The sequence below is a fragment of the Eutrema salsugineum genome, unplaced genomic scaffold (assembly GCF_000478725.1).
Source record: "Eutrema salsugineum unplaced genomic scaffold, Eutsalg1_0 scaffold_10, whole genome shotgun sequence".
In the NCBI taxonomy this organism is placed as follows: Eukaryota; Viridiplantae; Streptophyta; class Magnoliopsida; order Brassicales; family Brassicaceae; genus Eutrema; species Eutrema salsugineum.
The window spans coordinates 8,056,429-8,069,074 of NW_006256908.1; the positions used below are offsets into that span (position 1 = coordinate 8,056,429).

Below are 12,646 nucleotides of genomic sequence, written 5' to 3' on the forward strand. Positions count from 1 at the left end.
TTCAAGCTAAATTATACATGAAATTTGTTACATTTTGCTTTACGTAAATTTATGAAATTACCAAGAAAAATATGCGTATTGGGTTTCATGAATTACAACAAGTACAAATCTAATCTCTCTACATAATTGTTTTTTTTTTGTGGGAAAAAGAAACAAAATTCGTCTCTTTCGTAGAATGTGCTAGTGTTCTTGCTTAGTGATGCTGTTTATAAGAGATGGGACCAGATCTTGAGACAGCAAACCTTGGAAGTGGACTAGGACCTGTGCTGTTCGATCCTGACCCACCTTTATGGCTCGAGCTGTAATCTAACGGTCCAGAACGACGAGAACCACCTCTTGGTTTGTTGTTCTCATTGCTCCTTGAGTTTCCAATTTCCGGTTCGTTGTAGTGATCCTGGCTGTAGACAGAGGATGATGAGCCTTTGAAGTATCCTGAATCCGCAGCTGCTGCGGCACTACCGCTGCTACCGCTACCACGCTGGGGAGTGGTGGAGTTTTTCATGGAGGGAGAAGCGTGGATGAGTGATACTGATGGGGAATGGTGCGGCGATGCAGTTGCGAGCGGTGTGGACGGTGTGTTGGAGTAGTATTGGGTGTAGATTGACCTGAGGATGGTGTATGGTACATGTGATTCAAGAGAGCTTCTTGGGAGGTATGGTGAGATCTCACAGAGTTGGTCTAGGAAGATAAGCTTAGCTACAAGATGAGATCTGCAGAGAACAAGGAAGATGGTATGATGATGCGTTAGGATAAAAATGAGTGGAAGAGGGAAAAGCATCCCATATGTTTCTCTTACCTGTTTGCTTCGCTCCATGAATCTAGCACGATCGATGCGGCGAATTTTACAAAGAGTAGCATTGCGGATTTGATGCTTGCTTCAGCGGTTACACGGGTTTGAAACTCTGCGTCGATGTTTTCAGTGGAGTGATGACCGTTGGAGAGGGGCTGATGCTGCTGCTGGTATTCACGCTGTAACCTCACGTATTCAGTTCCCGCGATGACGGCGCTAATACACCGAGCCAAGCAATGGATGTTGTTGCTGAATCCGCCGGTTTCGATGTTGAAGCCAGTTGAGTTCCAGGCGCTCGAGGTCATGAATGAGGCGAAAAAGTAAGGTAACAAACTCCATGCGTTGTCATTTGCACTTCCTACCTCTTCGAGTATTAATCTAACCCATTCAGAGTCATGATCTCCAGCTGCACCAATGCCATTCGCCACGCCTTTGATCCTTCTGATTTCTTTCTTTTCAGGTATTTCTTCGGGTATGTGCTCAACGATGCCAGTGATCATCGAGTGTATCAAGGATGCATTGTCTTCAAGAACAGCTCCAGAGGCTTCGGCTAGGAGCTCATCAAAAGCCAACGCTTGACCAGCTTCAATACAAAATCCTATCACAGTATCCAAATCCACTATCTGCCTAATAGATGCATCTCTCTCCCCTCTGTCACCAGAATGCATACTTGCAGCAGCCGACTCAATCAATTCCCGGTTTGATCTCAGAGATGTTTCTATGCAGTTTACCAGGGCAGCTGTATGTACTTTCATCATCCTATCCAGCCGGTCTACTCCATAGCCGCCAAATATACGTACAAACGCCTGTATTTCCTTGAGGTCAGTGACCGACTCTGCAAAATACCCTCCAACTGGTCTAGTGCTTTTGAAGTATTTATGCCTCGGTGCGAAGAGGATTCCTGCGCCAGACACATCCTTGATGATGTTGTCCATGTACCAGTTGCACACAACTTCAACTGCAGATCCAGTGTTTTGCTGTTGTTCAGTAGGTTTCTCGAATGAATGCAAAGAAGAAACAGGTCCTGAAAAGGCTTCCGTGAGTAAAATTTCTCGGATGCCTTGAGTTAGGTCCATGCTAACGTGTTGCTCTGCCATATGGACTATGCTCATGTGCCGCCTAATTAAGGACTCCAAAACAGAAGGCCGTTGAAGATCGTTATCAGTTTGAAGTGCAGTCAGTAATCTTCTCTTGAAGTTCCCAAGGATGCATTCTCTCATGTACTGCAAATATTCAATCGCCAAAAAATTTAGTAAGACCAGACAATTAGAGAGAATAATTCTCTTTATTAGAACTTCTTTTTAATGCAGGAGACAAACAATTAAACATGCAGCCTTTCCAACAGGATTAGAACAGAGATTTTGTGAAATTTAGAAGATTGCAAGCTCACCTCCCTTAGCACAAATACGTGGTTTATAACACAAATAGGCTCCATGTCGTTCAGAATTGAACAGAGATTAGTCAACCTTTGAATCGCAGCTTCCAACCTGCCATCACAGAGAGATACTTAAGATAGCGGTATCTAAGGAGCACTGGTTGTATAAAGAAAAAAACAGCTTCAGGCTAGACTTGGGCGCTCACATTTTGATAGACTTATTATTCTCAGGATAGCTCTCATGGCCGGGCAAAGTAAACCCGCCTCCGCCTACAACTCTAGGGGATTTCATTGAAGGAGCAGAAATTCTGGATGCATTATTCAGATACGCTGCAGCTTGTTCTGGAAGAAGCTGTGAAAGCTCAACGCATCAGTCTGAGGACAGTAATCAAATAGAAGATTGCTTTTGTTATGCTATTGATTTTGGGTAGGATTTATGACCTGTGATTCTAGAGCGCCAAACCCGCCTTCTGAATCAAGAATATTTATTAGTCCCTCCAGTCCCCCCATTATTGATTCAATAAGAGACTCAACGTAAAGCACTGCATCTCGCCCGAATTTGGTAACCTGTGCAGAAAGACAAGAAGAAGAGCCTTTCCGTTTAAAAGATGGTGTCACTGATATAAGAAAAATAGACATGGGGGATAAGACTGAGAAAATATGTGATTCACCCAAAAAGAGAAACAAATATATTGGTTTGTTTAAGCAAAAAAGGTGACATGCTAAGGGAAACATTCGAAATCCAAAAGTAGCCAGTGGAACATCAAACAATCAACAATTTGATCTGTCATAGCACAGATGCATATACGATAACGGAGTCAATTCAGTTTCACAATCACTTTCATTATTTATTGCCATATTGAGAATAATATGGTGCCCACTGGGAAGTCTTCAGCACTACTTGATTGCATGCAGAAATTCATTGAGATTGAAATATGGATTTACCTCCTCAGGAATTATTAGCGAAGCGCATTCTGGGAAACTACTAGCCACACTAAGCCATGCACAGCAATGCTGGGGACGTCCTTCTGGTCCAAACATTGTATTTCTGAAAACCTTTTACAACAGTCAAATGTCAGATTATGCATAAGATGACAAGGGCAAATAGTGGACAGTGAACAGCAAGAAGAAGTATACAGTTGTAAGGTGTTGATGGTAGAAATATAATTTCTTCAGACTGCCATGCTTTGATAATTGAGACTCTAACTCATCAACACATCTGCATTGAGAAGACGTGAAATTCTGCAGGATCTTAGTTTCACTGTTTTCCTTGCTAGAAGATAACCAAGTAATGATCATTTAATGACGGGAACAGTACCTGGACCAGTTATATGCAGCATTTCCTTCAGATAACAAGCCCTCCTTCCCGGTAGAAACAGTGGCTTTTTCCAGATGCCTGATGTTTATCGACGATCGAGAAGAAGTCACAATCATCAAAATGGACAACCAATCTTTCCGGAATTCCTGTACAACAAGAGGCACTGAGCATCACAACAAAAGATTGGATGACTAAACAACATAATCTTGTTGGGGCCAGGCTACCATTAGGATTGGAAGACAGACCAAATGGGAAATATATGGAACATGAGTGAATCTACTATCTAGGGTGTATTGATTATCTTTGAAAGAAAAAAAGCAACTATGTTTGACTTAAAATTAGTGGATCTAGTCTAGCTTCCTTACAGATAGGTCACATGTGATTGCAGAAACATTTTCTCCCTGCGGTTTGGGTATAGTTTCAAGAAGTTGCACAATATGCTGGAAAAGGCCTTTTAAGGTTGGATCAAGGTCCAGAGCCACGATTCCAGGAGTGCCCATCAAGTAACGAATCCTTCCAGCAGATGAAGAAAGATATGATAGAGCATAACCTCGAACAGCTGCATTTCAAACAACAAAAACCCTTTCAGTTATCGAATTGTGAGCACCAGTACTATCAGTGAGCTCTTCTCATTGTTTCAATGAACTCCAATGGGTCCAATACCAACGTTTCAAACTCATGTACACAACCAATGTCTGAGGATGTGAAATCTCAAAGTAACAAACCTGCGATGTACTTGCGTACTAAACAACAGAGACGGTCCATTCCGTCCAGCAGAAAGCCAATGGTTGGATCATTTGGATCCTAACAGATAATGAATGATAGATCAGCAATCATACCCAAATTTTGAGTTCACTAAAAGTCAAAGTTACAGTATTGAGAGGCTTTTGAAGTTCAAGCAAACAACTTACTATGTCAACTGGTATCACTCGAGTAGATTTGGATCTTGAGGATGCAATACCAGCGTGTTGAAAATACCATAGAACCTCAGATTGGGTCAAAGCCAATGCAGAGAATACCATCTACGAAAAGAAAAGTAAATAAATCAATCATTGGAAAACTCCAGGGAAGGGAAGAACTCTTATGAGTATAATACTGGTTCTACTGGATAGGAGGCTTTGATCTGTGCAAACATAAAAGACACATATGGTTTGTGTCCTTATCTCCTTAAGAGGACGAGACAGCAATCTTGCAAAACTTTTCATTTTGACACTTTTAGTAGACCAGTGTTCCTAGTGAAGCATTCTGGTTTTTTCTTTTCTTTTCTGAAATTTAAATAGCAAGTGTCCTTTCTCCTTGTTCTTTCTTCATTGGCTTCACTTGGAAAATAGAATAGCATTTTCGCAAAACTCTTCATTTGAGACTTTTAGTAAGTCCTTCCTACGAAACCAGTCTGTTTTATCTGATTTACCCACAATCGTGTATCATTACGGTCCCTATTCGAATTGCAAGCTTTGTACACCAAAGTAAAGCCAATCACTGACACAAGCTAAACCTTTAACCCTAGTATGCAACAGACTAAACCTAAGTAACAAGGAGAGAAGATACTCAACTGAAACATCAAGCTTACCTGAATGTTTGGAGCCAATAAACTTGGTTGGTCAGTAAAAAATAAAACCATCCGCCCTATTTCCTGCTTTAGCAATATTCTCCTTTCTCGGTGTATGGTATCACATAATTGCAATGCTTGCTCATGCACCTCACTGAAAGCAGAACAACAGTAAATTTATAAATTCAAAAGCTATAATCTTTGTAAAATCACAAGCTTAGAGAAAAGCGACAATTCTCCAGTATCATATGAGGATTAGGAAGTCAGATGCGGCTCATAAAACCATAAGAATTGAACTAAAATTTGGAGTTACCTGATCATTTTCTCAACTTGCTTTGCTACACTATATTCTAGATCAGCTTCCTTTTGTTTAGTCCGACCAGACTTTGCCATCTTCTTTGATTCTAACACACGGGGTAAAACATACAACTGGTAGTCCTCATGCAACAGGATATACTGCATGCAGGTAACAGAGTAAGCTGATGCAAACCAATCAATCCAAAACTCTTTGTCGCAGACCATTTGAAGTTAACTCACCTCATCCCGGAATAAAGTCACAACTAAGTTTTCCTTTAGCACAACCTGAAATCCAACAGGGCAATTAAACATTTCTTAGAGACAGCATGACTTACACGCACTCTTGAAAAGATATGGAAGCTTTTTGTCTTGTACATAAAAATCCTAAATCCATTACTACTAATCTTTAAATAAATAAACAATTCAAATACAAGCACATCAAATTCAGATGACCAAAAACAAGCATTCCAATAACAGAGGCAAAGAGAGGCAGATAATACTAATTTGAAAAACAAATTTAATAAAATAGTATTATTGACCAGATCAGCTAGTTTTCAATATAGAATTCTTGAGGATATGCCAATTGAAATTCAATCCAATCTCGTCGAAGATAACTTTGTGCTTCTTTATCAAGCTCTCAATCGAGAATGAAAGGAAAAACAGATTCGTACCAGGGCAATATCAATGCTAGTAACACGAAGAAGCTCGTCAGGGCAAACTAGATATCCAAGAAGCACCCATTCTCGGTACGAAGTAACATTTGCAAGGTCCTGCGCTCTCTGTAGGAAGCAATAGGGTGAAATATATGCAGTTATTAGCACTACACATCAGGAAAAACGTTATACGGGAAATACTACAGCATCCTACTAATTCAGAGAATCTTGAATTTAAGTTGATAAGTATCTAGCCATTCAAAAGTACCATGGGATGAGCAGAATTTGTAAGTATATCTGGGAATCGAGGATGGTATGGACTTAAAAATCCCTCATTTCTCAACTTCCTTGTATCTGCAGATAGAAATATACTGGGTCCTACGGCCTCCAGGACCTAAGAAAATGAGTTACATTGTTAGTACGGATGTAAATTGCAGTATTAACTCGTTGTAATACCCCTTCATTTTTTTATTTGGATATAAGACGTGCAGCCTCAACTCTTACAATCCAACGAATTCTACTAAGCATAATTACCAAATCAAACTAAGTGGAAATATTAACCTCTCCTATCCTTGGGCTGACAAAGTTCAAATCCTCTTGTAAGCCTTTCAATGGGGGATCATAAGAGTCTATGAATTGCACCAAGCTGGATGCAAGACGAAGAGTGTTAATTCATTATAACTCCCATATTGATTATATATCAATTAAACAATGACACTACAAGGGAAAAAAAGAAAAGAATTCATACCGGTGATAAAAGTCACAGTCTCGATCATTTCTTGATAGCGCATGCAGAAGGTTGTACACTTGCAGCAACATTTTTCTAGGAATCTACTTTGATAGAATAAACACTCTTAGAGATTGATAATAAAATAAGAGCATGCCTTATCTGACATGTGCGATAATAAATCCAGATGAACACTAGGAAAAGGAATAAGCTCTCAGCATACCTTCTCTGCGAAAAGATTGACTCGGACAAATGCACAAAAGAGATCCATAAATGCATGCAGTATAAGTGAGTTCTGATGAGGCTGCAAAAAACTGAACTAAGTTATGAGCTAATCATGAATACTCAATAGTTTTTCATGCTCCACCCAAGGTATGAGTCCAAAAGAGAACTCAAACTTTTAGCCAAGAGCAAAACAATACTTTCCGCAGATGAGGGACTGTGACTCACCAGCAAGGTAATTACAGTGCTGCTGAGGTCCAATATAAGCCGTAGTGCCTGTTCTCGAAATGCCATCAAATCGAGCAGCAGCTGATTTAAAAAAATAAAAAATGGGTGACGGAAGGAAAATGAAGGCATCCCTACAAAAATTCTACACACACACTGAAAATAGAAATCTAACAGATAACCACTTTTTTACACTTTAAAAGTTCAAACCATGTACTATGTACATCATACATGCGTGCGCACATATACAAGACTGGTTCATGGTGAGACGGAATATAAAGAATAAAGCAAAATTATAGAAGCTTGACTATGCACTATGCAGCATGTAAGACTTCTGAGATGCTTCACTATTTTCGAGAAACAATTGTCAGTACAACAGAACATATCCAACAACATATTGCATAGACAGTTTCTTATTACCTGTATCCATGGCTCTAAGCTCTGCAAGTGAAGTTCAGCACCATCATGCAAGCTATCCAGTGAAAACTTGTCAATCTGCATAAGTATTGCAAAAAGAAAAAAAAGTTAGCATATTTTTTGTTACCATCACAGCAAACAAAGCACATATTAAGCCTAATATGAAGAACTCATTACTTACACGTTCGAGTTGCAGTTTGCTGAAATGCTCGGGGAACTTTTTGGAGAGCAATGTACATATCCGCGGATGATTAGGGAACACACCCGCTTTCCAAAATGCTTCAGAGAATACATGACCAACAGGATCTGGGTACTCCAAGATTTGGTTCAGTCTATACATTTTAGCCATGATACCCTCTGCAACCTCAATCATTTGAACTACCCATTGTATGTTCAAAGCCTTTGTGGAACCACCAGAACTCTGAACATGCCCATCAGAACTCATATGCTTTGAGCTCCTAGACGACACTGATGAAGCCATTTCAGGTCCCAAGTACTCAGTCCATCTGGAAGGACCTTCCCATTCCCTTGATCTCACAGACGACGGAGACATTGACTCGTCTTGAGAAGGATAATATTGACGAGAATTCGCCATTAATGATCGAAATAATATCTGCAATAAGGGGAAACTCTTTTTCAGAATCACATTACACAATCGCGTCTAAAAAATTCACTTAAGTTACTGTCAAGGCTCATTCCTCTTTCGAAACAGGACAGAAAATTCCTTGACTCAAGGATTTTGCTTTTAAAAGTCGGGAAGAGAATTCTCCCAAAAGAAGAAAAATTTAACAAACCCAGTAATTCTCAACAACACCTCGTCAGCGAGAAAATGAGGGAAAATTAGAGTGAGGCTCTTTTGCATCTGATCTTAGAAGATAGCGAATTTAAAGTAGCGATGAGTCAGGATTGATGTCTCCCTCGCCATTTTCTCAGAAACTGAACAAGGAGCTATATCAAAACTAAAGGTCAAGCAAGAGTCTCGTGAAGATTGAAGTTACCTGAGGAAGCTCCAAAGGCGAAAGTCAATTAGAAAAAAAAGCCTCAGTAAGATCGTAGCTGCGTCTTGGAGTTCAGATCTGAGTTTCTGCAACCTTCTCCGGAGACGAAGACGGCGAAGAAGAGGAAGAGGACGGGAAAGAAGAGGGAGAGAGAGAGAGAGAGCCGGCCTCAATCGGAGTATGAGCCGAAAAAGAATTGCTAAATTTTGGGTCTCATTTAAGACAAGCTAGTCAGTAGAATTTCTTTCATTTTCCAATCTCTTTTTTTTTGGCTTAGAAATTTTACCTTTTTCCTTTTTTTGGTCAGAACACATATTATTATTTGTGGAAATTTGATTTAATACTCTAAAAAAAATTTGTATATTTTGAAAAGTAACCATTTTTAAAAATCTTTGAAAAGTAACTTTTTTTACCTTTAAATTTAAAAGATTTCTGACGACGAAAAAGAATATAAAGATTTCTAAAGAGAATAACAATCTAACTTGTTGAACAAAGAAAAAAGCCAAGGTAAGCAGAATATGTAAGCAGGAGAAATTATGGGCAAATGAATTTTCTTTGCATTTCAAATTTTCAAAACGGCAAAAAACATATTATCAAATGGTAAATAAACCAAAATATGAAAATGAAGATACTGTATACTGTATACCATTACGTTAACGTTTACTTGTTTTTATTTTAAAAATGAAATTCTGTTAGAAAAACAACAAATGCTCTGGTTGGGTGGTTGAAATATACATTTCCAAAGCTTTGACAAAAATGAGGATAAGTCTCTTAACTGGTAATTCTAACATTTAAGAAAATAGATAAACACTAAAACAAGAGATCAGATAATTAATGGCAACCAATACTACTTGTAATTATCAATACCTCTATACATATCAGCTTTTAGGTGTAATAATGGTCAATTATTCTTGAATTACTGTGTTAAACAGTATGGTTTTACTAATGATTAATGTATCTGACGTTTCTGGTGATGTCATCGTGGCGATTCAGTCGCTCTTCAAATACCGGTCGGGGTCACCATTACCCAAGCATTCCATGTTTTTGTTTGTTTTTCAATATAATTATTTGTTTGGAGAAATTCACTACAGTGTTTTATTAAATTCAGTACCATTTATATATCATTATATTGAATGAATAAACGATAAAATGAAATATTGGTGTTGGTTTAAATCAGATTGTAGTTTTCTAATACATTATAGAGAATCGATTTATACAAATTTTTAAACGTTTTGAATGTATAATATGGTGATATATACATGGTAAAATCATATTTATATCGATGGATGATATCTTTCAAAATGCGTAAAACATTATTTCTTTACCATCAACGTATTAAGTTACTTTGTCTTCGTAGCAAATATGATACACACACACACAAACAGAAAGAAAATAACGTATGAATATTTTTTTATACAGAAATAATAAGAATACTTAAAATTCAAAAGTAAAGAAAAAAAAGAAAATAATAATTAGGGTTGACAGCGCAAGAATCTTGTATTACAAGGCACATTTTGTAGCTTTGTTGGACAATTGAGGCTAACAAGCTTGGCTTCCACAATAAGCAACAATGATTCCAAAATCTTTTACTCACTGTGCACATATCATTGCATCACAGATTTTTGTCTCCTTTCACATTTAACGGTTGAGGTTTATATCTGAACCGGAAAATAACAAAAAAACACAGTTTCATACAATTGCTACAATATCTGCACCTATATATCTTTTGTTTGTACGAGTATTCCATTAGATTCTTGTCCCTTTGTTGAAAGATATAAGTTATTTGTCTCTTTAGCTGGATCATTTCTTTCTTTTTTTTGTTCATCTGAGCAATTATTTCCTGAATCTCAATGGTTGAGTGGAAGGGTCTACGACTGTAATTGTTGGTATCATCATCATGTAACTCATGTAAATACTTAAAAAGCTTATGTTTACATCAAAACTCGTTTAATCAATCTCGTAAACAAGGAGGGAATCAAATCATTCAGGAATTGGTTCTATATATTAGTACCTATAACTGATTATGTTGTTCAACTAAGTAACGAGGCCAAATGAGAAACAAAGAGGCAACAACTCTTAACTCTTTGAAAGATATAAAAACCAATGTAAACCCCAAAGCTATTATTCTCTACTATTGTTCAAACAATTTAATTTAAAAGAGAAAAAAGGACATGAAAGAAAGGAACCAGGCATCGAAATCTTCAGAATTTTATTGATTTATCCATTGACACAGATCGAGATTTCGTCTTGATCCTCGTTTGAGAAGAGAAGAGAAGACAACAATCTGTGTAGCAGTGGAAGCTTCTAGAAAGAACTGGAATATAAACTAAGCTCAGTGCTTGGCGTCTTCTTCCTCGCAGAACTTGGAGTATTTCTCTGAATCCATCAGCTTCTGTGCCTCACCTGCATCACTCACCTCCACCTTTATAAGCCATCCTTTATCATACGGGCTCGAGTTCACCTGTGAATCCAACAAAAGAATCTCAGCTCCAGACCACGGAATCACAAGAATCCCCAAAATTTATGATGTTTTACATCATGTAAGCAATTCCTGTCGATGAATCAAACAAATAAGCAAAATCTATACTGGTTTACCCGTGAATCAAGATTCTCAAAGTTTCAGACTTTTCATTTTCATAAGCTAGAAAGAACTGTAGAAGAATCCAGTGAGGAAGCAATTATAATCTATACATTCATCCTCCGTGAATCAAGAAGACATTTACATTAAATAAAACCGTCGAATAATCGAATGAGTAAGCAACGAATGTCACCCGAGGAGTGAATTTGTTGCTAGCAATTTGCATAAAAATCAAATGAGACCAGCAACAAGATTTCGGATTTGGTCATGATGCAGTTGTTCAAAAAGAGTTTTATCTCAAATTAACAAAGGGATCAATGCTCTAATATGAGTTTTCAAAAGAGAGAACTCACCAATCCAGGGGACTCGGTAAGCTCCTCATTTACTTCAACCACCTTGCCAGAGATTGGAGAAAAGATATCACTAGTGGCTTTCACGCTTTCGACCGCTCCAAAACTCTCACCTTGTGACACCGAATGTCCCATATCAGGTAATTCAACATAGACCACATCACCCAAATGGTCCTGTGCGTGATCCGTTATACCAAAGGTCGCTTTTTTCCCCTCAATCTTCACCCATTCATGTGAATCAGCATATTTCAGATCCTTCAAGACCACTATATAAACACAAGCGTAAAGGAAGAGTATAACCTAGTAAGGTTAAATGGCAAAATATTCGACATTCCAACACGAGAACAATAAAAAAAAAGTTACATAGTTCCACAACAAAACCATTGACTTATCAGGCAGATTCCAGAATCTTACCTAAATCTACAATGAAAAGATACTGATTTTACAAAGCAAACCAACAAAAAAAGAAAAAAAAAATCACACAAAACTAAAAGCATGTAGTCGTGCAAATGATAAGTATAAAACGGGAGAAAATGCAAACAACATGAACTTCACTACCTTCAAGTTTATGAACACTGTTAAGATGATTATTATTAACAGAGCCTCGAGGAATCGAATGCAAATTTCTGGGATTGATAAGAAAATGGAGAAATCGAAGGTATTAGCGATATACAATCGATCCAACAAAAAAAAGGATTTGCAAAAACAATAATTTGAAAGCCCGCTTATAATCCGATCATCATGAACAACCAAAAACCAATGTTATTCAAATAGATTCAACAATCAGAGAGAAAAAACCGAAGAGATCAAACAAAGAGAAATCAATCAACAAATTAACAGAGATTGAGATTCACCCGAGGAAAACCCTCGTTGGGCAACGGAGATCCTTAGATAGGAAGCAACCCTAGAAGCCAACAAGAATCTAGCAGCCATTTTTTCGTGGAGATCTCGAAGCTCAGAGAAAACGCCGATACACAACAACAGTGACAGAGAGTGCACTCACCGATCGGCTTATTAATATATTCTTTCGACAAAAGGGTTTGGTGGGTTTGCTTTTTTTTCCTTATAATTAATAAACAAATCCAGTTTTTCCATAAAATATCACTTTCTGAATGATTATGCTCGTGGACCAATTTCTATTCAACCA

The 12,646-nt window shown here is 37.9% G+C and overlaps 2 protein-coding genes across 3 annotated transcripts; both read right to left on the bottom strand.

Moving 5' to 3' along the window:
• Positions 1-38: 38 nt before the first annotated feature.
• Positions 39-8,734, bottom strand: LOC18027226 (protein NAP1). Of its 2 annotated transcripts, XM_006410605.2 has the most exons (23): positions 8,572-8,734; positions 7,755-8,186; positions 7,577-7,651; positions 7,160-7,240; positions 6,933-7,013; positions 6,731-6,813; positions 6,544-6,628; positions 6,251-6,376; positions 6,001-6,108; positions 5,570-5,614; positions 5,346-5,488; positions 5,054-5,186; positions 4,395-4,505; positions 4,209-4,287; positions 3,849-4,042; positions 3,484-3,629; positions 3,303-3,384; positions 3,111-3,221; positions 2,607-2,732; positions 2,372-2,517; positions 2,181-2,277; positions 797-2,013; positions 194-710 (listed from the first exon to the last, which is right to left on the bottom strand). In XM_006410605.2, the coding sequence occupies exons 2-23, from the start codon at positions 8,166-8,168 to the stop codon at positions 194-196; spliced, it is 4,200 nt and encodes a 1,399-aa protein (XP_006410668.1). In that variant the 5' UTR covers positions 8,169-8,186; positions 8,572-8,734. The 2 variants fall into 2 exon arrangements, with proteins under 2 accessions (XP_024016721.1, XP_006410668.1); XM_024160953.1 differs by lacking the exons at positions 7,755-8,186; positions 8,572-8,734 and having other exon boundaries at positions 39-710; positions 6,933-7,023; positions 7,577-7,646.
• A 1,901-nt stretch (positions 8,735-10,635) lies between these two features.
• LOC18027227 (glycine cleavage system H protein 2, mitochondrial) lies at positions 10,636-12,541 on the bottom strand. The gene is made up of 3 exons (XM_006410606.2): positions 12,354-12,541; positions 11,503-11,765; positions 10,636-11,032 (listed from the first exon to the last, which is right to left on the bottom strand). The coding sequence occupies exons 1-3, from the start codon at positions 12,430-12,432 to the stop codon at positions 10,904-10,906; spliced, it is 471 nt and encodes a 156-aa protein (XP_006410669.1). The 5' UTR covers positions 12,433-12,541; the 3' UTR covers positions 10,636-10,903.
• Positions 12,542-12,646: the final 105 nt, after the last annotated feature.

Bases quoted from the DNA above. Each gene is read 5' to 3' on its own strand.
- LOC18027226 (XM_006410605.2), bottom strand. From the start codon at position 8,168: ATGGCGAATTCTCGTCAATATTATCCTTCTCAAGACGAGTCAATGTCT. The intron at 6,814-6,932 runs GTATGCTGAGAG...CTATCAAAGTAG, and splicing joins TCAATCTTTTCGCAGAGAAG to ATTCCTAGAAAAATGTTGCT. The intron at 3,630-3,848 runs GTAAGGAAGCTA...CTTGTTGTACAG, and splicing joins CAATCACATGTGACCTATCT to GAATTCCGGAAAGATTGGTT.
- LOC18027227 (XM_006410606.2), bottom strand. From the start codon at position 12,432: ATGGCTGCTAGATTCTTGTTGGCTTCTAGGGTTGCTTCCTATCTAAGG. The intron at 11,766-12,353 runs GTGAATCTCAAT...GTGTTTATATAG, and splicing joins CCAACGAGGGTTTTCCTCGG to TGGTCTTGAAGGATCTGAAA. The intron at 11,033-11,502 runs GTGAGTTCTCTC...TTGGATTCACAG, and splicing joins TTACCGAGTCCCCTGGATTG to GTGAACTCGAGCCCGTATGA.